The sequence below is a fragment of the Enhydra lutris genome, unplaced genomic scaffold, assembly GCF_002288905.1.
Source record: "Enhydra lutris kenyoni isolate GAN:26980312 unplaced genomic scaffold, ASM228890v2 scaffoldscaffold8, whole genome shotgun sequence".
In the NCBI taxonomy this organism is placed as follows: domain Eukaryota; kingdom Metazoa; phylum Chordata; class Mammalia; order Carnivora; family Mustelidae; genus Enhydra; species Enhydra lutris.
This window is the reverse complement of record NW_019154092.1, coordinates 5,438,530-5,462,144: the sequence shown is the minus strand read 5'-3', so window position 1 is coordinate 5,462,144 and position 23,615 is coordinate 5,438,530. Positions and strand designations below refer to the sequence as shown.

Below are 23,615 nucleotides of genomic sequence, written 5' to 3'. Positions count from 1 at the left end.
AACTTTGAGCCCCTCAAAAAATGGAGGGATCCCCTCCCAAAAAAACCTTTGCACCCCCCCCCCCCCAAATAAACACCACCCAAAAAAACCACCTCCCTCTAAAAAAAAAAAAAAAAAAAAAAAAGAAAGGACAGAGCCTGCTCCTCTTTTCAGGATGCCAAGGTAAGGCCTGGCAATGGCCCGTGCTGGTTTTCAGCTCCATCCCTTAGTGTGTGAACACCAAGAGAGCTTTTCTACTGCCTGGAACCCCAGTTTGCTCATCTATGAAACAGGCACAGTAGTACCAACTTTGGAAGATTACTGTAAGGTTAAAGACATATAGAGGGCAAAGGTCAATGTGAGTCGATGGTAGCCTACCCGAGGTCTTCTGACTGGTTCCATGAGCTCTTTCCACTGCACTGGCTCGTGGCACAAATGGGTTCCAGATGCCCAGTCAGTGCCAGGTGCTGTGCTAAGTGCTGGGATTCTGTAGCAGGCTAGATGAGGTCCCCTGCCCTCACACCCCATCACATTTGGGGCAGATTTCTCTTCTTCACAAAACAAGCACCTGCTTCTTTGTGGTAGTGCAGAGTAAAGACAAATCTAAAAAGGAAAAATATTGATTTTTCCCTGGTGCAAAAGGAAAAGAGCCTCTCCTTTCCTTTCTTAAAGATCATTTGCTCTAGAAAACTTATAAATTCTTTGTCCTTTTGGAGATGTGCGTAAATATTTTTTAAAAAGCTAAATAGAAAAAAAAAAGGAAAAAAAGTTAAATAGGCCTTTTGCCAGTTCTAACCCAGAAACGTTCTTTCTCAAGGTCCTGGGAGCCATCTCTCTGAAATGTTAACTTTATTTCCGGGAGAACCTGACTTCAAACCCACCTTCTATGGTGCCCATATGAGAATTCTATTGCAGCTTTGGAGAAAGACAATTAGCAAACAAAAACAGCCACTCTAATTACCAGGTAAATTTAGGGTGAACTCTGAGTGAAAAAATGTCTGTCCAGTCCTCTAACTTGAGACCATGATGTAGGTGTCGCACCTTCCTTGTCCATATAAAAGCGCGAGATTTCTTGCTGTCTCTGCAATATCTTTAGGGGACCGCCCTAAACTGTTTTCTTTCTCTTCTGTTCCCTTGGGGAGTTTTTGGGGGGGTCTGGCAGGAGATTTTGTTTTTCTTTATACTTAACCGACAGTAAAAACCAGGCTGGCTGGAGAGCGCTTTGTTACAATTTGGACAACCTGAACGATGAGCATTAGCGCCTCACCTTCCATCCCTGCATTTTCAGCAGGTGCTGTCCCCGCATCTACCTGCCGCAGCGCAGATCCCCCATCCGCGGCTACAGCCGAGTCCCGCATCCCTATTTTTAGCCGCCACAACCCTCGTGGCCAAGTGACAGGCAAGCGGGGCGGTGTCCGAGAGCGCCCGGCCCAGCCCAGCCTCACCGCGCCCCGCCCCTGCCGCGCGCGCCCCGCCCCCGCCCCGCCCCCACGCGCCGGGAGGGAGGAGCCGGGCGCGCAACAGCCGGCGCGCGGAGTCCGAGCCGGTACCCCGCGCCCTGCGGCCGGCGGCGATGAAGATCTGGAGCTCGGAGCACGTGTTCGGGTGAGGTCGGGCGGCGGGCCACGGTGGGGTCCGGACCGGCGCCTGCTCCTGCCCCCGGGGCGGCCGAGGAAAGGCTGGACACCCAGACCGGGCCCTCGCCGAGCCCGCCCAGCCCCGCGCTGGCCGCTCCCAGACCGCGGCCCTGGCATCCTAAAAAGAGGGGGCAGGCTATGTCCTTTCTAGGGCGTCGTTAGGTAGAGAGCCGGCGGAGTGGTGCAGTCTGTCTGATGGAGAGGCCGCCTGACTGACGGAGGCCGGTGGTGGGATTGTCGCAGCTAGGGGGCCGGGGGCGGCCTTTCCCTGGGGGGCTGGCGGAGGGCCGAGGCGCGGGGACGGATCTCAGCCACCCGAATGGGGCCGGACGGCGCGGGCCGGCGAGTGCGCTCGGCGGCGGGGCGCCCTGGTGTACGCGGAGGCCCGGGGGTGGGGGGGACGCGGCGGGGAGGGGGCCCCGGAAAGTGACAGCCCTCTCTCCTCAGCCCACCCAGGAGCAGGCCCGATCTCTCCTGTACCATGCGCTCTTTGGGGCAGGGCGCGCGGCATCCTAGGGAGAACAGGGGCCTGGGGAGCGGGCCCGGTCCTCTGCTGAGATTGTGCTGGCCATTGAACCCAGACACTAAGCTGTGAGCTCGGCAGGAAGCCAAATGTGGAGAAGGCTTGTGGGGGGTCTTTCATCCTGAATGCATTTGTGGGCATGGAAGGCCTCCAAGCCAGCATGGAAAACGGAGAACTGTTTTAAGAGTACCCTCGTGACCTAAATGGTATCTTCTAAGTCACTTTGGTATGTGACACTATACAATTATCCTTTAAGGTTTTTTAAAGGAACAAAGATTTTAAAGATTCCTTGATCCCACTTGGAGAAGCATTTTGTTTTGGGGAAAAAAACAAAACAAAACTGCGTGAAGTGAAATTGTCATCCTTTGGCCTTTTTATGTAAAATTATTACAATAAAACTTTATCGAGTGGTTTAAAACCTCTGAAATTATTTTTAATGAAATCTTTAGACTTTATGGGATTCAGTTTGAGTGTTGATTTTGTATGGTCTGCAGCCTTTCTCAACTGGGCTTCCTTGAGAGATCCGGTAAAAACCCCAGTGAGTATGACTCCAGAGATTCTTTTCTCGATTTTGGAGATAACTGGCACCATCCGAATGCAGAGGGAAGACGTTAAATCATTGAAACTGTGTGCCCAGGCAGTGGGGCTCAGTGTTCTCTCAGAACACCTGAGAAGTCTGCCCTAGAAGTTCATGAAATGTTGATTGACAAGCAGAAGTGAACGGTCAGCTATGGAAAGTCACTGTTGATAAACTTCACCCTCTTAAAGTGTATGACTGAACGATTCTCAGTCAATTTACAGAGTTGTACAACCATCACCATAGTCTGGTTTCAGAGTATTTCCATCATGCTGCAAAGACCCCCTCATTCCCATTCCTAGGCACCCGCCACTCATTCCCAGCCCCAGGCAACCACTAAGCTGCTGTCTCTATAGATTTGCCTTTTCCAGAAATTTCACCTACATGTCATAATACAATATGTGGTCATTTGTGTCTGGCTTCCTTTACTCGGCACATTTTTTTGAGGTTCATTGGTATGGCAGCCTGTATCAGTCCTTCATTCCTTACCTTATTCATTTTGTGTCACTGATACTCTGCCCGTGCCTGACATACAGTAGGTGCTCAGTGAGGGGTTGAGGAATCTCAAGGAAACCGGGTGCCCTTCCAGAATGAGGGCAGCTGTCCACCAAAAGAATCCCAGGGGGCCCCCAAGATGCTGTGGACTAGGTGCTGACCATCTGCCGTTGATTTTTGAACTTCACATTGGCAAACGTGGAATGCAGGTGGCTGAGGATGGTGGTAGGTAGGCCTTTGTGGCAGACAGGTGGCAAGTGAGGTGTTATTCTGTGATGGCAGGCCCTCTGTAGGACAGTATGAAATTGGAAGCCTGGCTTTCTAGCTAGGCTTTATTAATGAGTTTCCCTTTGCTTAGTCCTTAAAATAACTAATCCCCCCTCCCCTTTGGGGATTATAAACCTTTCTTTTCCTTTTTATACTTGTTTACTTTTTATATATTTGTGGTGCTGACAGGTAACTAGTTGATTGGAGTTTCATAAACGTACTCTTGAAAGGCAAGAAATAATCAGGCACAAAAGCTTTGGCATTTATCAATTTTTCCTCTTGTGTCCACATCCTGAAGAAACCCCAGGACCCAGGGGCGCCTGGGTGGCACAGTTGCCTAAGCGCCCAACTCTTGGTTTCAACTCGGGTCATGATCTCAGGGTCATGAGATCGAGCCCCACGTCTGGCTCTGTGCTCATTGCAGAGTCAGCTTGGGAGTCTCCCTCCCTCTCCCTCTTATTCTCTCTCCCTCTCTCTCTAAAACAAACAAATAACTCTTAGAAAGAAAGAGAGAAAGAAAGAAACCCCAGGGTCTGGAGTGGGGCATAGCTGAGAGCAGTATGAACACGGCCATGGAAATGGAGAGCCCTCTGGGAAAACCATCGGAATCAGCATGTGTGTTACCTAGACGGGGTTCAATATAGTTTAAATAGTAATGAAAAATATAGGACTGAAATATAAAAATATAGAAAGGGATGTTAAAAATTAAACAGGTTTATAAATTTCATCCTCACAGCATTGACCAAGGTTTCACGTAGGCCTAGAACAAGATCTTTCCTAACAGCCAACACAAGATTGGCTGGCAACATCAAGGTCATACACTCCCTGGATTCCAGCAGCTACCGGTATCTAAAAGGTGATAACCATCTCAGGGAAGTCAGGAGCTTTGGCGGGGATATGTCCTCCAGCAGGCTTGCTTTCCAGCCAGGAGCAGGGAAAAGGACCTCCCACCATTTCTTTTAAATAAGAGAAATTGAACATTACAGACAAGAGCGCTGTTCCCTTTCTCCCCACAGGCAAGATTATGAACTTGGTGGGTATCCTTCTGAAGGTCTGTCGGACTACCTTTGTGTGTGTGTGTGTGTGTGTGTGTGTGTGTGTGTGTGTGTGTGTGTGTTATTCCATAAGCAGTACATAATGGCATTTGTTGTCTTAAAATGGAAACCAACGGTATCACTTGGTACAGATCTTTTGACCATTTCCCTTTCTTCACACAGTGTGTTTTTGAGATTGTGTGTGTGTGTATCCTATAGTTGCATGATATTCCATTGTATAACTATGTCACAGTTTATCCTTTCTCTTACTGAAGGGATATAACGTTTCCCCCTTTATCCCATATCATACTGCAGTGATCACTCCTGTATACGTTTCCAGTCCCTTTAATCAAGGGCCCACTTAGGCCAGCGATTCTCAAACCCTTCAGCCTCAGGACATCTTAATACTCTTAGAAAATACTGGGTGCCCCAGACAGTTTTTATGTGGGTTCTATCTACCACTATTTACCATATTAGAAATTAAAATGGATACATTTAAACATATTTATCAGTTCATTCAAATTAATAATGATAAACCCACTCCATTCATATAAGTAACATTTTTATTAAAAAACAAACCTGTATTTTCCAAAAGCACAAAAATTAGGTGGAAGAGGGGTGCTGTTTGATTTTCTTTTTTTCTAATTTCTGGCGTAACAGAAGATAGCTTGCTCCTCCTGTCTGCTTCTGCACCAGTGTTTTGCAATCTGTTGTTTTGATTCAAATATACAAATAAAACCCAGCCTCACTCTATGAATAAAACCCGTTTGGTATTTTAATAGCCTTTTAAGTGATTGTGGCTGCTTTAAGTAATTTGCTGCTGTGACAAGACAAGTGGTTTCTGAAGCTCGTTGCAATGGAAGATCTGAAAGCAGAATGACCAGAGTCGTCGGCCTGCCTTGAACATGAGTGGGTCTCTCCCTGTGACATCCCGCACCAGTCACTTGGAACATACGGGTTCATCGGGTTGGCAGTATGGGGCTGTCATCAGGCTCCTGGCAGAGGATCCAAGTTTTCTAAAATTCCAATTTGTGATCAAAAGCTCAAATGTTCTCTTTGGCAGCAAATAACGATCAGTTTTTCTTGAAGGGATAGGCTCCCTGTATTCATCTTGGAGAAAATGCCGGCCACATACCTAAGTCTGAATGAGCAAAGTCCGTCCATCTGTTGTTTCACATAGACGTGGTGGGTTGGGTTGGAGAGCTGCAGCTTGGCTGGGCCCCACCACCCACCAGCTGCCCGGCGCTCCCCCAGCCACTTGATCCTCCAAGTGCAGCCGGTCAGCTTCCTGTGCACCCCGCTCTCTTGCTCAGAGTATTAATGGAGGGGTACTTAGGGGTCTAAATATAAAATTAATAGTCTTGCTATTTCACAATGGATATTTTTAAGAGGCACTGGCATTATTTTCCTGAGTGAACAGCAGTGAGCCTTGACCCCAAGTGTGGTTTGGGGCCAGGGCCTGCATTCATGGGGAGAGGCCCCCAACTTTACCCTCTGTTGCTTTTGCAGCATTTGGGTGAAAGGTCAATATTGTCTAAAAGGCAAGTCATGTCTCAGTAACACTGAGGCAGTTTGGGCCTAGCAGACCTCTGGAAAGGGCCTGGGAATCCTCCAGGTGTGGACCACAGTCTGAAAACCGCTGGTCTGGGCCTAGAGTTGCTTCGGGTGGGTGCAGGAACGCCTTGCCTTGCTTGGGGCAGCCTTCTTTTTTTTTTTTTTTTTTTTTTTAAAGCTTGTTATTATGGAAATTTTAAAAAGTATGCAAAAATGGAGAGCTGAGAATAGTGAGAGCCCACTGCCATCTCCCACGTTGACAATCACCCTCTCAGAGCCCGGCTGGCTTCACGTGTCCCTACCCACCGCTCCCTCCCCCTGGGTTATTTTAGGCAAATCCCAGGCATCCTATGATTTCATCCCACTTCATCTTTCTGACACCCTGGCTGTGCATAGAGAGATGCCTTTGTTACTCCTTTCCACTCCCCAGTGTGCCAGGTGGACTGAATCCCACCACCTCCTGGGCTGCAGGGCCAGGCGCCGCAGGGGCGATGTCTGGTGCTTTTGCAGCAGTGCTGTGCTCCGAGGCAGCCCCCCACCCCCACCCCAGGGATGGATTCCCATTCCATCGTGGTCGGTTGCTGTGAGTCACAGACATAGCCGGGACCACACCTCTCAGAATGAACTTCAGCCAGTTCCTGGCCTGCCTAAGCCAGACACGGGCACACAAGCCCTGACACAAGGGCACCGGCCCTCTTAGCATCTCCCAGGCCTTGAGCCAATTCACCATCCACAGCTCAGTCTCCCCCTTTTTTCCAACACTTGATATTACCAGAGTTTGCCATTTTTGCAATGACTACCAGGGTATTTCCTTTAACCAAGAAGCGTGTGACACTGACTTCCTGTATTTAACCCTCGTTGTTTAAAAAAATGTTACTTCTTGAATCTGTTGTTGTCTATATTAACTTATATGGCCCTCCTGCTGTAATCAGTAGAATTATTTTTTATGTGAGTGTTGTAAGCAGCTTGTATTTAGTTTACATCATCAGCAGAAAGGTGTCAGGTTTCTTATATAAGAAAGATTATTGTGTAAGATACGCTTCATACAAATACTTCAACTTTTTGCTAGTTTTAAGTAATTTTAGGAGGCACAGCCTATTCTGCTTAAAATAGTGATTTTTGTGGGAACAACTCTTAGGACCTTAGACTGCAACGCTTATAGAGTATTTCAGTGAGAAGGCCCCCGTGTAGCTCAGTCCCTTGCTGCTCTCAAGTATGTCCAGCTTCTGCCCCGTTCCCTAGATCATGGATCGACCGTGTCCCTGACAGTTCTTCCTCAGAGAAGAAGGCTGCGCTCTCTGGGTCCTCCCGAGCAGGGAGTGTAACCACATCTCTGCGTCTTCATTGCTCTTTGTTAAAGCCGGTGAACAGGTCAACTCAGTGACACGATTCCATGGTTTGAAAAAGCATTTCTTTGTTTAAAAGAGGAGATTTTAGATCAGGAACATAATGGAAAGAACAGAGGGCAGGGGCCTGGGAGACCCGGTTCTAGAGCAGGCCCTGCCACAAACTTTTTGACAGAGTTTTATAAGGATAAAGTAAATTAATGGTTGGTGACTGATACTTTAAAAGGATGGCAAATACGGAACAAAACCCGTCCATCTGTTCATAATCTTTGATATTTGACTTAGTAACTTCATTTCTAGGAATTAATCATAAAGAAAAATTAGATATGTAAAAGGTCAGTATACACAAATGTTTGCTACTGTCTTTATTTTATAGAGCAAAATTGGGAGCAATCGAAGTAACCTACTACAGGGAACTAGTTCCATATAAATACCTCTAGGATGACCTGTTGTGTAGCTCTTCATAATCAGATTTCTGGAAATAGATTCATGATATAGGAAGATGTTCATCGTCAGTTAAATATGAAAAGCAGGGTCTGAGTATGGTCTGGGCATGATCCCAGTTTAATTTTTGTAAGGTGTGTGCGTGCGTGCGTGGGTGTGCACATGTGTCTAGGTCTTGACTCTGGGCTGTGTCTATACACGCTGTTTAAACTTGACGGGTACAACTGCAAAAATGATGGTGTCGTTGACATACTCTTCTCTCCCGGGGGCTCGGATGCTTCCTGGGAGCACACACATCCTGGGGAAGGAAGAATTAGGGGAAGAAGCACTTGGGGTGGGGGGATCCACACTGAAAACCTAAAGGGGCACCTCTGACTCCCTGTGGACAGCCGTAGGGTTCTGAGCCTACCAAGCACTAAAGAAGCACTGGGCAGTCGTGAACGTGCTTTGGGACCTCTCTGATAGCGGGACACAAAACAGGGACAGAGGTGTCCATCCCCGCACCTCAAGGGCTCAGGGCCAGAGAAAGTGGGGCAATGGCCTGCAGGAGAAGCTTCAGAGAGAGCTGGAACACCTTCGGGGACTCCCACATAACTTGGGGTCATCTCTGGGTAGTGGAATTGTGGATGCTTTTTTTTCATACATATTTTGAACAACTTTTATAATCAGAAAAAAAAATATGTTGGCCACTTCATGTCACATACCACTTCACAGTTGGGGCAAAGTGCAGTCGACCCTTGAATAATGTGGGGGGTTAGGGGCGCTGACCTCCTGTGCAGCTGAAAATTGTATTTTGTTTAAAAATATCCTTTCGGGGACGCCTGGGTGGCTCTGTTGGTTAAGCGTCTGACTTAGGCTCAGGTCATGATCTCAGGGTTCTGGGATCGAGCCCCATGTCAGGCTCCCTGCTCAGCAGAGAGCCTGCTGCTCCCTCTCCCTTTGCCATTCTAGATATAGATATAGATATAGATATAGATATAGATATAGATATATATGTATATTGCCCCTCCCCCTGCTCGTGTTTTCTCTCTCTCAAATGAACAAAATCTTAAAAAAAAAAAAAAAAATCCCCTTTCAGTAAATGGCCCAACTATCCACACAGTTGTTCAAGCCAGAAACCTGGGCATCCTTCTTGAGTTCTCTCTCCTTATTTTCAGGATTAATACATAACTTGTCATCCAAATTGGGATGCCTTTGAAAGTAAAAGGGGATACTCTTAATAGGTACCATAGGACATATAGACTCTTGATAGGAAGTAGTAGTACTTTGAACCTTCGTGATCTCGGACATGAACTCGAGCCTCACGTGGGGTTTTGCACTCACTGGGGAGTCTGCTTGCAATTCTTTCTCTCTCTCTTTCCCTCTGCCCCTCCCACCAGGGTTGCGCTCTCCTCACTCAAATAAATAAAGCTTTAAAAAAAGAGAGAGAAAATCATAAGGAAATACATTCACAGGACTATTCTGTATTTATTGAAAAAAATCCACATATAAGTGGGCCCATGCAGTCAAACCACTGTTGCTCATGGGTCAGCTGGTTCTCAGTAGAGCATCACTAGCTGGGACCAGTAGCCTGTTGTTCTAGATACACATAAGGCAGGCGCCTTACTGTACCGTCATAGCATTGAGCTCCAGGTGTCGAGGTGGTCAGCTAGGTAAAGCAGCCCAACTGGAAGTCACAGCCAAGCCTTCATGCACCACAATAGTGCAGGCAAAGAGGCAAACAAACTCCCGCTCCCCAGTGTTCCGCCCCTACCATGGGAGGGGCAGGTGAGAAGCTGGGGATGGGGAGACATGTCTCTCCACCCTGAAGCCCCAAAGGAAAGGGTGCTACCTCTTTAGGGACTGGGAGAGTGCCAGCGGGTGGGGTGATGGGAGAAGTGGACAGAAAGGTCCTGAGTGGAGGGAGGGAAGTGGCTCAGCCAAGACCCCGGTGCTGGGGTGGCCTGTGAGTGCAGCACCTGGGCTGGGAATGCAGACACACTGAGCACGGCTGCCGACAGCCTGAGACGTCTGTGTCCCCAGTGTCTCATGAGTCCTGCCAGGCAAAGCCTTCGGATGGCCCCTGGTCAGCCCAGAAGGATCACAGCGTCCTGGATCTGGGTGTGGAGCTGGGTGCCTCAGATAGATTGGTTTGACTATACCTTTAATTAAAAACAAAATTTAAAAAACAATGAGAGCATTAACGTTGATCTTCATTTCACTCCATGGGCCATAGCACCCCTGGCGGCCCCGTGCCACTCCGGCTTACAAATGGAGGGGTTGCCTGCTCACTCCGGGTGATGTTTTTCCCACCAGCCACCCATGGGACACCGTCATCAAAGCTGCCATGAGGAAGTACCCGAATCCGATGAACCCCTGTGTCGTGGGAGTTGACGTGCTAGAGCGCAGTGTGGACGGCCGGGGCCGGCTACACAGCCACCGCCTCCTCAGCACCGAGTGGGGGCTGCCCGGCTTCGTGAAAGCGGTGAGCCCGCCACTGTGTGCCCTGGTGACACCCGCGTTGTCCTGCTGCCCCTACCTCGCCTGGTGCGCCCCTGTACCGCAGCTCCCCCCGCCCCCCCGCCCCAGCACCCGCGGCGGCCCGCTCACGCGCTTGCCCAGGCTACACCCGCGTGGCCCGGCTGCACCCTCGTTGCCCAGACCAGGCTCTACCCGCGTCGCCTGCTTGCACCCAGGTTGTCCCCGCTGCACCCGCATCTGCCTGGCAGTCCCCATCCGCAGGAGGTGACAGCCTCTCCTGAGAGCACGCACTCAGGACTTCGGAGAAGCCTGCGAGATCATTTGTTTCTCTGTAAACTTACTTTAGTTTCCATCTCCGGGGTATGTGGCCTGGGTTCCTCACGCTCGGCCCCGGCCCCATCAGCATAGAATCCTTTCTGCAGCGCTTCTCTGCCCTGTGTCCCTCGGGGCCGCCCTAACCAGATACCACAGACTGGCGGGGGGGCTCCAGCAGACATCTGTTTCCTTACAGCTCCGGAAGTTGGAGGTCCAAGATCAAGGTCCTGGCGGGGTTGATTTCCCTGAGGACCTTAGGGGAGGGGTCCGGTCCAGCCTCTCTCCTTGGCTGGCAGCTGCTGCCCTCTTGCTGTGTCTGTGGGTGGTGGTGCTTTGCCTCACGCAGCCCTGCTGTCTCCCTCTGTGTGTCCTAATCTCTCCTTCCTATGAGGACACTGCTCAGACTAGGGTAGAGTCCACCCTAATGACCCCCATTTCAACTCAATTACCTCTCCAAAGGCCCTATTTCCAAATACACTCACATTCCGAGATGTCGGGGGTCAGGAGGTCAAAATATGAACTTTGGGGGACACAGTCGGTTCCTGACAAGTCTCTTCTGCAGAACCATCAAGGGAGGTCATTGAAAATGTAAATCCAAGCACGATTTCCTCCTGCCCGACCTGACCCCTGCTCTCTTCTCAACACAGATTCCCAGCCCTGATTTGGGCCCAATAGCCCAGTGAGCCCACCTTCTCCCTCCCCTGCCATGCCGGGCTCTCTCCGTGCTGGGAGCTCAGCACATGGGTCAGAGCCCAGGAGGCGTCATCTGCAGTCAAGCCTGCTGACCCCAGGACCCTGCCTGGTGCCTCTCCCTCTGTGGTTCCGCCACCCCGCAGAGAGGCTTCCCTACACTTCCTGCTCCTCGCCGTTTTCTCTTCTGTGAAGGCATTTATTACTGTCCCACATTCACCTCTACCTGAATCCATTCATTGGACCCATGCTGGCCTCCACTGCTGGGACAGAGGTACCCAAGGAGCTGTGCGGGGCTGTCCATGGCTGCGTCCCCAGTTGCATCTTTTGTTGAATAGATAAAGGACTTAATTAGTAAATGAAATTCGTGTTTGATGCTACAGAATGAAACTTTTGACATGTCACTATGCTAGCTTTGCTTTGTTTTTTAGATTTTGGGGACCAGTAGGACTTTGACATACATCAAAGAACATTCTGTTGTGGATCCAGTAGAGAAGAAAATGGAACTCTGTTCCACCAATGTAAGCAATGGCCTAAGATGCGAAAGGTGCTTGTTTTTCCTGGGGATGGTGGGTAATGTCTTCATTTAGTTTTTTTTTCCAGCCCACCTTTGGTCTAAGGGAATCTTTTATTTTTTATTATTTTTTAAAAGATTTATGTATTTATTTATTTGACAGAGATCACAAGTAGGCAGAGAGGCAGGCAGAGAGAGAGGAGGAAGCAGGCTCTCCACAGAGCAGAGAGCCCAATGCAGGGCTCGATCCGAGGACCCTGGGATCATGACCTGAGCCGAAGGCAGAGGCTTTAACCCACTGAGCCACCCAGGCGCCCCGGGAATCTTACACTTTTAATGGAAAGGCTGAACTTATTTAGCAGTATTTTATTTACCTTTTTATTTCAGTATAATAAATGTGTAGAAAAAAATGCACATAATGAATTGTCACAAAGTGAACACACCTTTTTAACCAGCAGACAGATCAGAGACAGGGTGTGACCAGCCCCTAGGAGCTCCCCTTGCACTCCCTTTTGGGGGGCACCTCCACTCCAACCTCAATATAACCACTATCCTGACTTCTAACAGCAGAGGTGATTTTTAACAGTAATTTTATTTTATGTTATTTTATCTTATTTTCTAACAGTCATTTTTTTAAATCATGTTTTTTTTTAATTTATTTTTTATTTTTTTTGTGAACATATAATGTATTTTTATCCCCAGGGGTACAGGTCTGTAAATCACCAGGTTTACACACTTCACAGCACTCATCATAGCACATACCCTCCCCAGTGTCCATAACCCCACCCCCCCTCTTCCGACCCCCCCTCTCCCCAGCAACCCTCAGTTTGTTTTGTGAGATTAAGAGTCACTTATGGTTTGTCTCCCTCCCGATCCCATCTTGTTTCATTTATTCTTCTCCTACCCCCCTTAACCCCCAACGTTGCATCTCCACTTCTAACGGTAATTTTAAAAGCACCTTTTCCCCTTCACTCCTCTCTCATTCAAAAAATTTGTATCAGCCAACTGCACATCCAAAAAATATGTTGGGGGAAAATGCATGGGCTAGAAACATGGTTTATTTTTATAAAATCCTATTCTATAAAAATGCTCTCAGCAGCTTTGTGCTCATTTACCTGGAGGCCAACCCAGAAGGATTTTGTTTTTGTACGACTGCTGTTGGTTTGGCGGTTTGAAAGGGCCTTGAAGGCCAGGCCGGACTTCGGTTTGGGTGTGGAGGACAGGTGACGGTCGCCAGAAGGCGCAGCCAGGACTTCAGGTTTCCCTGGGACTTAAGGTGGTGTACCCCTGCCTCCGCGGGGCAGGGGGTGGCTGGATGTTTCTTCTGTTCTGGTTTCAGTGAGTTGATTTGGGGATGGAGGGGTATGGGCAGATGGTCTGGGAAGAAATGCAAGAGAAATAGAACCTAAAGCCATTTTTTGTTTCAAGATCACACTCACAAACCTGGTGTCGGTGAATGAGAGGCTGGTGTACACGCCCCATCCGGAAGACCCCGAAATGTAAGCCTCTGCGTCCTGGGATTGACACGTTGAACTCCAAGGTCTGGGTGGACCAGGGCCTCCCCTCTGTGAGGGCCACGCAGCCTGCTTACTTGCTGCTCTTGTTTAGGACGGTGCTCACACAAGAAGCCATCATCACCGTGAAGGGGATCAGCCTGGGCAGCTATCTGGAAAGTCTGATGGCCAATACCATATCATCCAATGCAAAGAAGGTACGACGCTCAGGCCCGGCCCCGTGCACACTCCGGGTGCTAAGTGCCAGATTAAGGGGTTGAAATGTGTCGTCCTGTAAGTCCTACCCAGTGCTGCAGCCCTTGGTCGCCAACGAGCCTGGGATATCACCGCATTTTCCACGGTTACATTCAAAACCTGCAGCAGGGAAGGCTGGCCCAGGCCTGGGGGGTGGGGGAAGTGTCAGGTGAACGTGGAACGGAAACCCAGCGGAGGGAACTACCGCCTCAAAGAGCTGAAACAGCACAGGCTCAGTGCCCAGGACAAACCCTACATGTGAAGCTGGTCAGGCAGGCTCTTCAGGCGCTGTCCTTTCCCACTGAGTAGGCACTGAGGGGCCTTGGCTGAGCCTCCCATCCGCCAAGCTCCCCTGGACTTAGCCGCTGTCTCTGTGCCTCCCCTCTGTCGGGAGTAAGCTTTGTGGAGGTGACAGGAGAAGGGTTGGATCCCAGGAGGCCATCCTCCCCACGTCCCTAGCTGGAGGACTGCCTGAGTGAGGCAGACGCTGCTTACAGAGTCCGGGTTGCCCTCCTCCCCAGCAGAGCCGATGGAAGGGGCTTGGAAGCTGTGGAAGCCGTTCCACAAGTTCAAGGTAACATCACTGGCCAGAGCAAGGCCTTTGGATCTCACCTGAGCTTCCCTCCCAGGCTGATGTCTTCCCAGCTGTCCTCTCCTTCCCTCTTCTCTCCTGGTTTATTTTGATCAGAAGTAAGTCTCCGTTCTGGGGACCAGTGGGATGCCTACCATGCCTGTCACGATTTAACGGGAAAACTACTGACAGTTTGCCTTTAGCCTCGGCACTGAGAGAAGAGCTGGCCTGCCCTGTTTTCAAGAAAAATCCAAATTTGAGCAATGTTGGCAGTCTCTCAGCTCAGTTTGGGGGAGGCAGGGGAAGACAGCTGCCTGCCTCGTGTCCACACTTTGAGCCCTCTTGGGAGGAGACAGAACCTCACTCACTTTTGTGTGTCCAGGGTCTGCCTAGGGCAGGTGCCCAAAATGTTTTGCTGGAAAAGTAAATTACAGGAGGCAGGGACTACTTGGCGAGGCCAAAGCCACCCCGAGGCCTCTTATGAAAAAAGTCAGGGGAAACTCAGCGGGGCCAAATGAAAAGTCTTTTATTTCACTTCATGTTAGAAGTTGCTGTGTTGAAGCCCTGCCAGACAATCACTTCCTCCCCTGTGGCTGTGTTCCCATTCGACAGCACCCCCAGGAGAAGGGGGAGAAGGGGGAGCGGGTCATCCGGGGATTTGGGTGGGATGAACCTGTGAGGAGGCTGCGAGGTCGCCCCCTAGTCCAGCACTCAGGAGGGAACAGTGCCGCTGATGGGTGCCCTTGTGGGGACAGCCCGAGCCAGTGTGAGGATTTCGGGTAGAATACGTACTACCCGATTTCTGAGCTTGTGAAACTGCCCACTGCGGTGAAAGTTGTTCGGGAACTGTGACAACTGTGTCTCCTTTAAAACCGTAGCACTTTCCTGGTGCCATTTCAAACACAGGCCGAGACCTGCTGTCTGCTGGGAGAGAAGCCGCATTTCTTACACCGTGTTGAACTCTTTCTGTGTTGCTCCAGGGGTGGGCTGCTATTGAGTGGATAATTGAGAATTCTGAGCACGCCGTGAGCTAACGGGGTCTGCACCTGCACCCTATGACCAACAGTGGTAACTATAGTGCTCTTTAACCCCGTAGAGAATTTAGCTTCTTGCTAACAACCGTGTGCATGGTGTCTGGCGCTGGGTGTTCCGAGGTCTAGCTGCATGTGTCTCCAGCCCCCGGCTCCTTAGTATCTTCTGAAATGGAAACGGCCATTAGTTCATCCTCTTCCTAATTCATCTCCTTGTTTCACGGCAGGATTTGTTTCCCAGGGAGACTTGGGTATCCAGATTTGTTATCTGGTCTCTAAGAGAGGCAGTCCAGCTTCTCCCAGGCTGTTCTCAGCACCTGCTTGCTTAAGCGTTTCCTAGAATTACTGCAGCATCAGGAAAGAGGCTGTCGCGCATAGTCCCAGACCGATCTGATGGGAGGAATTTTTCGTTTTGGGCAGGATCTGAATATTTGCACATGTTCTTACAAAGAATGCCCTGTGGCCTTGCATCAGCGCCAGCACCCAGCCACATGACTGCTACCGGCTCTTTTCTTTTAGTGGCAGAAGCAATTTCTAGCATCTTCTTGAGCTTTGCAAACATTCCTTGGTTTCCCAGGCCACCAGTGGCTGGACTGTCAGAAAGGGATTTGACGCTTAATTGGTCAGCAGTCATCTTCACACTTCATAGGAAAGTCAGAGCGTTTCCTGCTTCCCTCTGTTTAGGGAATCCTTATACTCCTGCCTTGAAACCCTCACCCTGTTGACCTTCCATACTGGGCTGCTCTGGGCTCCGCTTCCCACAGTTGGTCTGTCTCTCTGTCTGCAGCATGTGTGTACACACGCCGTGCCTCAGTCAGCAAACAGGAGCCGTGTGTTTCAGGCTCCTTTAAGAACTTCCTGCTGAAGCTTAAGTTGGCCAGAGACCTTCACCTTGAACCCAAGGTCATGATCTGCTGCTGGCTCTCTCTTCTTCTGTGGAGGCACCACTAAGGTGACTGCACGTAGAGAGCCAGCCTGGTGAGCATAGTGTGTGTGGGCAGTGTGGCGTGTATGCTATGTCCCTCAGAGCTGTGGACTCTGTCACATTCTGTTTCCTCACAAACTAGAGCTAAACTGCCTCAATCTTTAATCAGATGCCTCATCCAAAAAATCAAAGAAGAAAGAAGGAAAGAACAAGAGGAAAAAAGGAAGGAAGAAGGAAAGGTAGAAATAAGTGGGCCTTGAGTATGGTTCGCCCTGTCTGGGAGAGGTGTGGAATCTGCTGGAATCTGCCACTTGCCTAGTCACAGCCTCCACTGGGCTCTTTGGCTGTGACCTCTCAAGACAAGAGGCCCGTCTGTTGCAGACTGAGACCCAAAGAAGGGAAGACCGCTAGCAGGAGGAGGATGAGGGCCACAAAGCTGCCACGCCACTGCTGCCACAGGCCAGCTGCCCCCTGGGCCGGTGTTGTTAGACTGCTCTTATGCCTTGTCTGTCTTCCTCTGGACAGCAGCATTTAGCAATTTTCTGCTGATCCTTGGGAGCTTACCAAACAACTTTGTTCTTTCCTGATGACCCCCTGTTTCCCTCGCACGCCCCTGGGCCAACTGTCTGCACTATCAGTCTCTTCACACATATTTGGCCATCGTCTGTCACGTCAGAGGCTGCCGCCGTGCATCCTTCTCACCACTGTTAGGGCAGGTCTGCACATGCCGGAATAGGGGCGTCCACCCCCACAGTGACACGTGTGGTGACAGCACTGTGAGCTCTCCCATCACATGGTTGGCATTGGTCAAGAGAGCAAAGTGCCCTGCCCTCAGGCTGTGGCTGGCTTGTCCTGGGCTCTGGGACCAGTGACCCCCTGGGGCTGAAGCCTTATGTTACTTGTCACCATCCAGACACGTCCATGGGGAGGCTTATGCATAGGGGCCACTGAGATGGGATGGTGGCAAAAGTGCCTGTGAGCTCGAGGTGTCCTGTTAGCTTTACGGTACTTCCAGATGGGAATTTTAACTTTCCCATTTTCACAAGCAGAATGCAAAATCTTTCCATCTGCTTTGAATTCTAAAAACTTTAGAGAAGGCCTTCTCCATTAAGGATGAGTAGAACTGTGTTCTACCATTTTTTTTTAAGATAGTGTTTTTGTTTGATAATAGTATTTCTAATCCAAAATGAAATGATATTCACTGCTATTTTCATCCAAATATTTTATGCTTATAGCTCCTGGTAAAAAGGAGTTAAAAGATTTATGGTAAGATCACCCTCCCCCCTTACTCGCTCTGCAAAGCTCATTTCTGCCCTTCTGAGGGGACACTCAACTCTTTTGGTAGCTTTTGGCTTTTACCGCTAGATTTCTAAATAAGTAAACATATTCTGCTATTTCTTGATTTGTCAATTTTATTTTATTTTATTGAATATTTTATTTATTTATTTGACAGAGAGAGAGCACAAGCAGGGGGAAACACAGGCAGAGGCAGAGGCAGAGGCAGAGGGAGAAGCAGACTCCCCGCTGAGCGGGGAACCTGACATAGGGCTTTATCCCAGGACCCTGGACCATGACCTGACCCAAAGGCAGACACTTAACCAGGAGCCCCTTGATTTGCCAATTTTAGATATTATATAGATATTATTTCCCTGTTTGGTAAAGTATTATTTTATCTCTCTTATCTCTTTCTCTCTGCTCCCATTCCCTCAAAATATCTACATTGTTTATGGTTGAAAGCACATTCAGAGTTTCCATAATTCTGACAATACAAATGCATAGCTATTGCTTATTACCAAGCCATAATTGCATTTTCTTTCTTATACAACTTTTCCCCTCTTGCTGATAATAATAATTGTCTTATTCTTTTCATGTATTTAGTTTTATTTTTTAAAGATCTCTGGCTGAGTCCTTCCATACTCTTACTTGCTCTCTGCAGTACCTCGTGATGTCATCTTCCACAGGTCAGTCTTTTTGGGCAGCCCACCCTCTCCCAGTTTCTCTGGCACCATCCTTTCTGGAAGGCAGGCCTTACTCTCTGACCAAGCAGCCATGTGGCTGTCATCCCTTTCCCTGGGAATTTCTGGACATTTCCTTGACATTTCCTCTTCTGAAACTCTTGTTTCCTTGCTTCCCTGCCTTCCCTTTTCTCTTCCCTGTCATAGGATAGAAAACAACATCTCATCATGGCTTCTAAGACTTGGCATATCTGAAAATGTCTCTTCTATTCTCACACTTCGTTCATGGCATAGTTGGACATATAATTCTTTAAAAAAAAAATTCCACTCAGAATTTTGAAGGCATTGTTCTGTTGTTTTCCACTTAGATTATTGATCCCTGTATGTGACTTTTTTCTCTCTCTGAAAGCTATTAGGATCTCTTTATCTTTGATGTTGTGAAATTTCATGCAGTTAAGCCTTGTTAGTGTTTCTTTAGCATTACTTACTTTAAAGATAAATAGATTAAACAAACCAGTTAAAGGATAGAGTTTGGGAGAATAGATGAAAAAGAGATGATCCTACTATATATGCTGTCTACCAGAGACTCCCTTTAGATCCAAAGATACAAATGGGTTGAATGTGAGAGGATGAAAAAAGATATTCCATGTAAAGAATAACTAAGAGAGCGGGGGTGGCCATACTAATATCAGACAACATCTACTTTTGATCAAAAATTGTTACAAGAGACAAACAAGGACATTATACATCAATGAGAGGGTCAATTCATCAAGATGACAAAAGTTATAACCATTTACACACCAAGTGACAGTGCCCCCAAATATATAAAGCAAACATTAGCAGAACAAAAGGAGAAAGACAATTCTACAATAATAGCTGGAGACTTCAATGATCCACTTTCAACAATGGATAGGACATCTAGACAGAAGATCAGTAAGGAAATGGAGGACAAGAACAACACCATAAACCACTTGACTTAACAGACATCCATAGAACACTTCATCCAACAGCAGAATACACTTTTTTCTCAAGATCACCTGGGTTATTCTCCAGGATAAACCACGTGTTAGGCCAAACACCAAGTCTCGATACATTTAAGAAGACTGAAATCATACCAAGTATCTTTCGTTATCCCAAGGAAGTGAAATTAGAAATCAACAGTATAAGATAAATGGAAAATTCAAAAATATGTGGAATTTTTAAATTATGTTTCTAACAACAAATTAATTTGTTAAAGAAGAAATGATAAATGAACTTATAACATTTTGAGGTGAATGAACGTGAAAACACAACATATGAAGACTTATGGGATTCAGTGATCAGAGGGAAATTCATAGTTGCAAATACCTACATTAAAAAAGAGAAAAGAGGGGATGCCTGGGTGGCTCAGTGGGTTAAAGCCTCTATCTTCAGCTCAGGTCATGATCCCAGAGTCCTGGGATTGAGTCCCGCATCGGGCTCTCTGCTCAGCGGGGAGCCTGCTTCCCTCCATCTCTCTCTCTGCCTGCCTCTCTGCCTACTTGTGATCTCTGTCTGTCAAATAAATAAATAAAATTTAAAAAAAAAACTTAAAAAAAAAAGAGAAAATTTCTCAAATCGTTAACCTGACCTGAAGGACCTAGAAAATGAAGAACAAACTAAACCCACGGCTCACAGAAGGAAAGAAATGAAAAAGATTAGAGACGAAATCAACAGAGAATAAAAAAAGAATATTGAAATCAAAGTGGTTACATTGAAAAGGTCAACAAAGTTCATAAACTTTTAGACTGACCAAGAATAAAAAGAGGATTACCAAAATGAATATATCAGAAATGAAAGTGAGGCATTACTGCAAATCTTACAGAAATAAAAAGATATAAGAGAATACTGTGAACAACCATAAAACAAATTAGATGACCTATATGTGACAAACTACTAGAAACACATGAATGACCAAGATTGATTTAAGAAGAAATGGACTCTCAACAGGTCTATGACAGTTAAAGACACAGAATCAATAATTGAAAGCCAAAGCCTTGCCGAGGGCAGCATAGGAAGAGCACCCTGCAGTTTGGTGGGATGCCCAGGCAGATGGGCTGAGGGCAGGCATCTGGCCAGACTGCGGATACTGCCCAGTAGTGGCTCCAGACCCACAGCAGGCAAAGGGAGCCATTGCAGATGATTGAACTGAAGGCAAATGCAAATGCATCTCAAGGACAACAGTAGGACACACACAGCCCACACAGGAGACATCCCAGAATTGCCTGGTTCCGGGGAACAGGAAGCATTGTGCTGGATGACAACACAGTCCTCTTCTTCCTAAGGCCCCTACTTTAAAGATCGAGAGACGTAGCAGACTTTCCTACCCCTAGAAGCAAACACAGGCAATATGAGGAGGCAGAGGAATATGTCCCAAATCAAGAACAGGACACAATCACAGCACAAGGGCTAAATAAATGGAGATAAGCGATATGTCTGATAAATAATTCAAAATGGTGGACATAAAGATACTCACTGGACTTGAGGAGAGGGTGGAGAATCTCAGGGCGACCCTCAACAAAGAGACTGGAAAAAAAAGCAGCTAAAGATGAAGAACTCAGTAACTGAGATAATAAGTGCACTAGAGGGGAGTCCACAGCAGATTAGAGGAGGCAGAAGACAGTAGGCTGGCTATAATCAACTAAATGGGAAACAAGCATTGGCAAAGATACGGAGAAATTGGAACCTTTGATCATACTGATGCAAATGTAACATGGTACAGCAACTCCACCCCTACTTTTATACACAAAAGGATTGAAAACAAGTACACAAATTCTTGTACACGGATGTTCACAGTAGCACTACTCACAAAAGCCAAAAGGTAGAAACTCAAGTGTCCTTCTGCTGATAAATGGATAAAAAAAAAGTGGTCCATATAGACACTGGAATATTATTCAGCCATAAAAAGAATGAAGTACGGATACACACTACAACATGCGTGAATTGCTAAGACATTATGCAAAATAAAAGAACCCAGACATGAAAAGACCACTTATTGTATGATTCCAAGTATGCGCGGTGTCTATAATGGACAGTCCATATAGACGGAGAGCAAGCTGGTTGTTGCCAAGAGGAGAGGGGAGGGATGAATGGGGGAGAATTTGGGGAGATTTCCTGGACTTTATCTTCCAATAACTTCACTCATTTTTATTTGAGCAACTGTACTTTTAATTTCTTGTTCTCTCCTGTTCCTTATGGCGTCCTCTTCTTGCCTCACAGTTGTAGTATCTTCCCTCCTCTCTCTGCAGAAGTAGATGTGAAGAGAAGCCTTCTGCAGCCTCTGGGTGTCTCCTCCGTGCCCCTTCGCATGGGAGACTGCCCCAGCTGTCTTTCTTCCTGACATACCTGACACACAAGCCGAGGCTGGTGGGGAGTGAGGTCCCGGCTGAAGACGACGGCTAGGCTTCACTGCAGGGTGACAATGGAGGTTGTCCTTGGCTTTTTCCTTGACAGCCAATGACCTTTTCTCTGGAGTGGTTCCATTTCTTCCAACAAGACTTCTCAACCTCTGGGGGCAGGGGCAGCCGGGGTCTAAGAGCCAGGCTCCCCTGCGGTTCCCTCCCATGTGTCCCCTCTCTCTGGACACCTCCAGGCTCTGAATGGGCTTGTGTCAGAACCCCCTCCACCGCCTCACAGCCTGCACCTCTGCTTTCCACCTTCTTGTGGTGGCCCAGTGATGATGCTGACTCCGTGGTTTCTGAATTTTGTTTCTGTTGTATTCCTGATGGTTTTGTGGACAAAAGGCCAAAGGTTTTTCCCCACCATCTTGAAATCAAAGTTCTGTTGGCTTTTATAAACAATATTCTTTCCAAAAATACATAAAAGCAGTCCAGTTTTATGGTTAAAAAAAAAAAAAACACCCAACAGCACAGGACTCTGTTGAAGAGTAAAAAGCTCCTCCTTCAAGGGAGGAGAGCCTGGCATCTGCCATTTAATTCCTGATTTTTACAGAGGCTTCCAGAAGTATTTTATGCAAATGCAAGTTATGTATTTTTTCTTTTCTTTTATTAAACACAGACAGAACTGTACTGTATATACTCTTTTGTGCCTGTCTTTTTTCTCTTTCTAAGCAACATCACCTGAAAAACTTTCCTCTTGAGATTTAGCTGTGTAGCACTGAAGTCTTAATTCCTCCGGGATCTGGGGGCTCCTTGTAGATCAGCCCTGGATTTACAAAGGCAGTGGGTGCAGGGCAGAACGCCTGTCATTCTGCAAACCGCACTCTGCCCCCACAAGCGACCTTGACACTGAACCCTTTCTTTCCCGACAGCCTCACCGTTGCACTACTAGGTAGCTCTGTTCCTCCTCGCGGAGGTCGTGGTCTAAAAACTGTCCTGGAGGGGGTTCTGTTCTAGAGGGGAACCCGGAAATTTGTGATTTGGGAAAGCACATTGTGAAGCAGGGCAAAGAGTGATCAGGAAAGGTAGATTGTCTTGACTCCTCGAAATGGCTAGCGTGTGCAGGGGACCCCCCCAGTGTCGTTCGGGAGGAAGACTGCATCTTTAGGGCAAGGGTATGTAAATGTTAGTTACTCAGCCACTTCCAGGCTTTGGTGGGTTGAGAGTGTCCGCCAAATAAGCATACACACCTGTCGGATTTTTCATTCTCCTCTACCTTCCCTTATAAATAAAAAACAAAACAAAACAAAAACAACAAAAAACGTTCAGATAGTCAAGACTGTGGTAGTGGTTATTTTCAGAGTTCTTTAGTATGAAATAGTTTGGCTGTATAACTTTGATTTTGGCGTGGGGGTGGATTCTGGATTGATTTGTGCGGCTCTGTTTGGAACTCAGCACAAAAACAAAGGTTGTATGATAGCGTATCACGCAAGCTGGGTGGCAGAACCTTGGGAAATTAAACCTCGCTTTTGAATTTGAGAAAATAGGTGAAAGGTCACCTTTAATCATACAGTGTTGCTTCACAACAAATAATCTCTCCACGCGGCTGTTGCGTTCCTGTTCTGTAGGTTCCCCCAGCCCTCCAAAGGGCCTCATTTCCTGGGACGCCCTCTCTGGCAGGAGCTTTTGAAGAGAAGCGCGATGGGACCCTAACATGGTGGCCTTCGTCGCAGCGGACAGGTGCGCGCACCCCTGGGAGGTCCTCAATGCTGTTCTCTCGGCAGGGTCGCGAGGCCTTGGAGTGGGTGATCGGCCGACTTAACACGGAGTTGGAGGGCCTGGCAGCCCCCGCCTGCGCCAGAGCGTGAAGCCCCCGCGGCGCCCAGGACCGGAGAAGCAGGCCCAGCAGCAGGTGCAAGGCGATCACCATCTCCCCCCACCCCCTTGCACCCCACCCCCTCCTCCCAACAGGGGACTGTGCGCTTGCTCCACACCTGATCTGTCGGAGGGAGCCTCCGTGATTAGTGCATGCCTAGAGCAGTTAGAAAAGGGACTCTGGCAAAGGAAGCAGATTTGCCACATCTTGGCTTATAGCTTACCTTCACCTTCATCTTCACTTTTTTTTTTTTTTTTTGGATGGAAAGTTTTGTTTAATAAACAAGAAATTAAATCTCTAATATCCTTTCCCCAGAAG

At 47.9% G+C, this 23,615-nt stretch overlaps 1 protein-coding gene across 2 annotated transcripts; it reads left to right on the top strand.

The window, feature by feature from the left end:
- The first annotated feature begins 1,509 nt into the window (after window positions 1-1,509).
- On the top strand, window positions 1,510-23,373 carry LOC111142470 (PRELI domain containing 3A). 2 transcript variants are annotated; one of them, XM_022495646.1, is made up of 7 exons: window positions 1,510-1,584; window positions 10,152-10,320; window positions 11,753-11,842; window positions 13,264-13,334; window positions 13,444-13,546; window positions 15,135-15,222; window positions 23,206-23,252. In XM_022495646.1, exons 1-6 carry the CDS (start codon window positions 1,553-1,555, stop codon window positions 15,186-15,188), a joined length of 519 nt encoding a protein of 172 aa, XP_022351354.1. In that variant the 5' UTR covers window positions 1,510-1,552; the 3' UTR covers window positions 15,189-15,222; window positions 23,206-23,252. The 2 variants fall into 2 exon arrangements, with proteins under 2 accessions (XP_022351354.1, XP_022351353.1); XM_022495645.1 differs by lacking the exon at window positions 15,135-15,222 and having other exon boundaries at window positions 23,206-23,373.
- The last annotated feature ends 242 nt before the right edge of the window (window positions 23,374-23,615 follow it).

What these genes read in the sequence shown, in the direction of transcription:
- LOC111142470 (XM_022495645.1), top strand. Translation starts at nt 1,553, where the DNA reads ATGAAGATCTGGAGCTCGGAGCACGTGTTCGG. An exon ending in AGCTCGGAGCACGTGTTCGG is followed by an intron (nt 1,585 to 10,151) that starts GTGAGGTCGGGC and finishes TTTTCCCACCAG; the next exon opens with CCACCCATGGGACACCGTCA. An exon ending in TATCATCCAATGCAAAGAAG is followed by an intron (nt 13,547 to 23,205) that starts GTACGACGCTCA and finishes TTCTCTCGGCAG; the next exon opens with GGTCGCGAGGCCTTGGAGTG.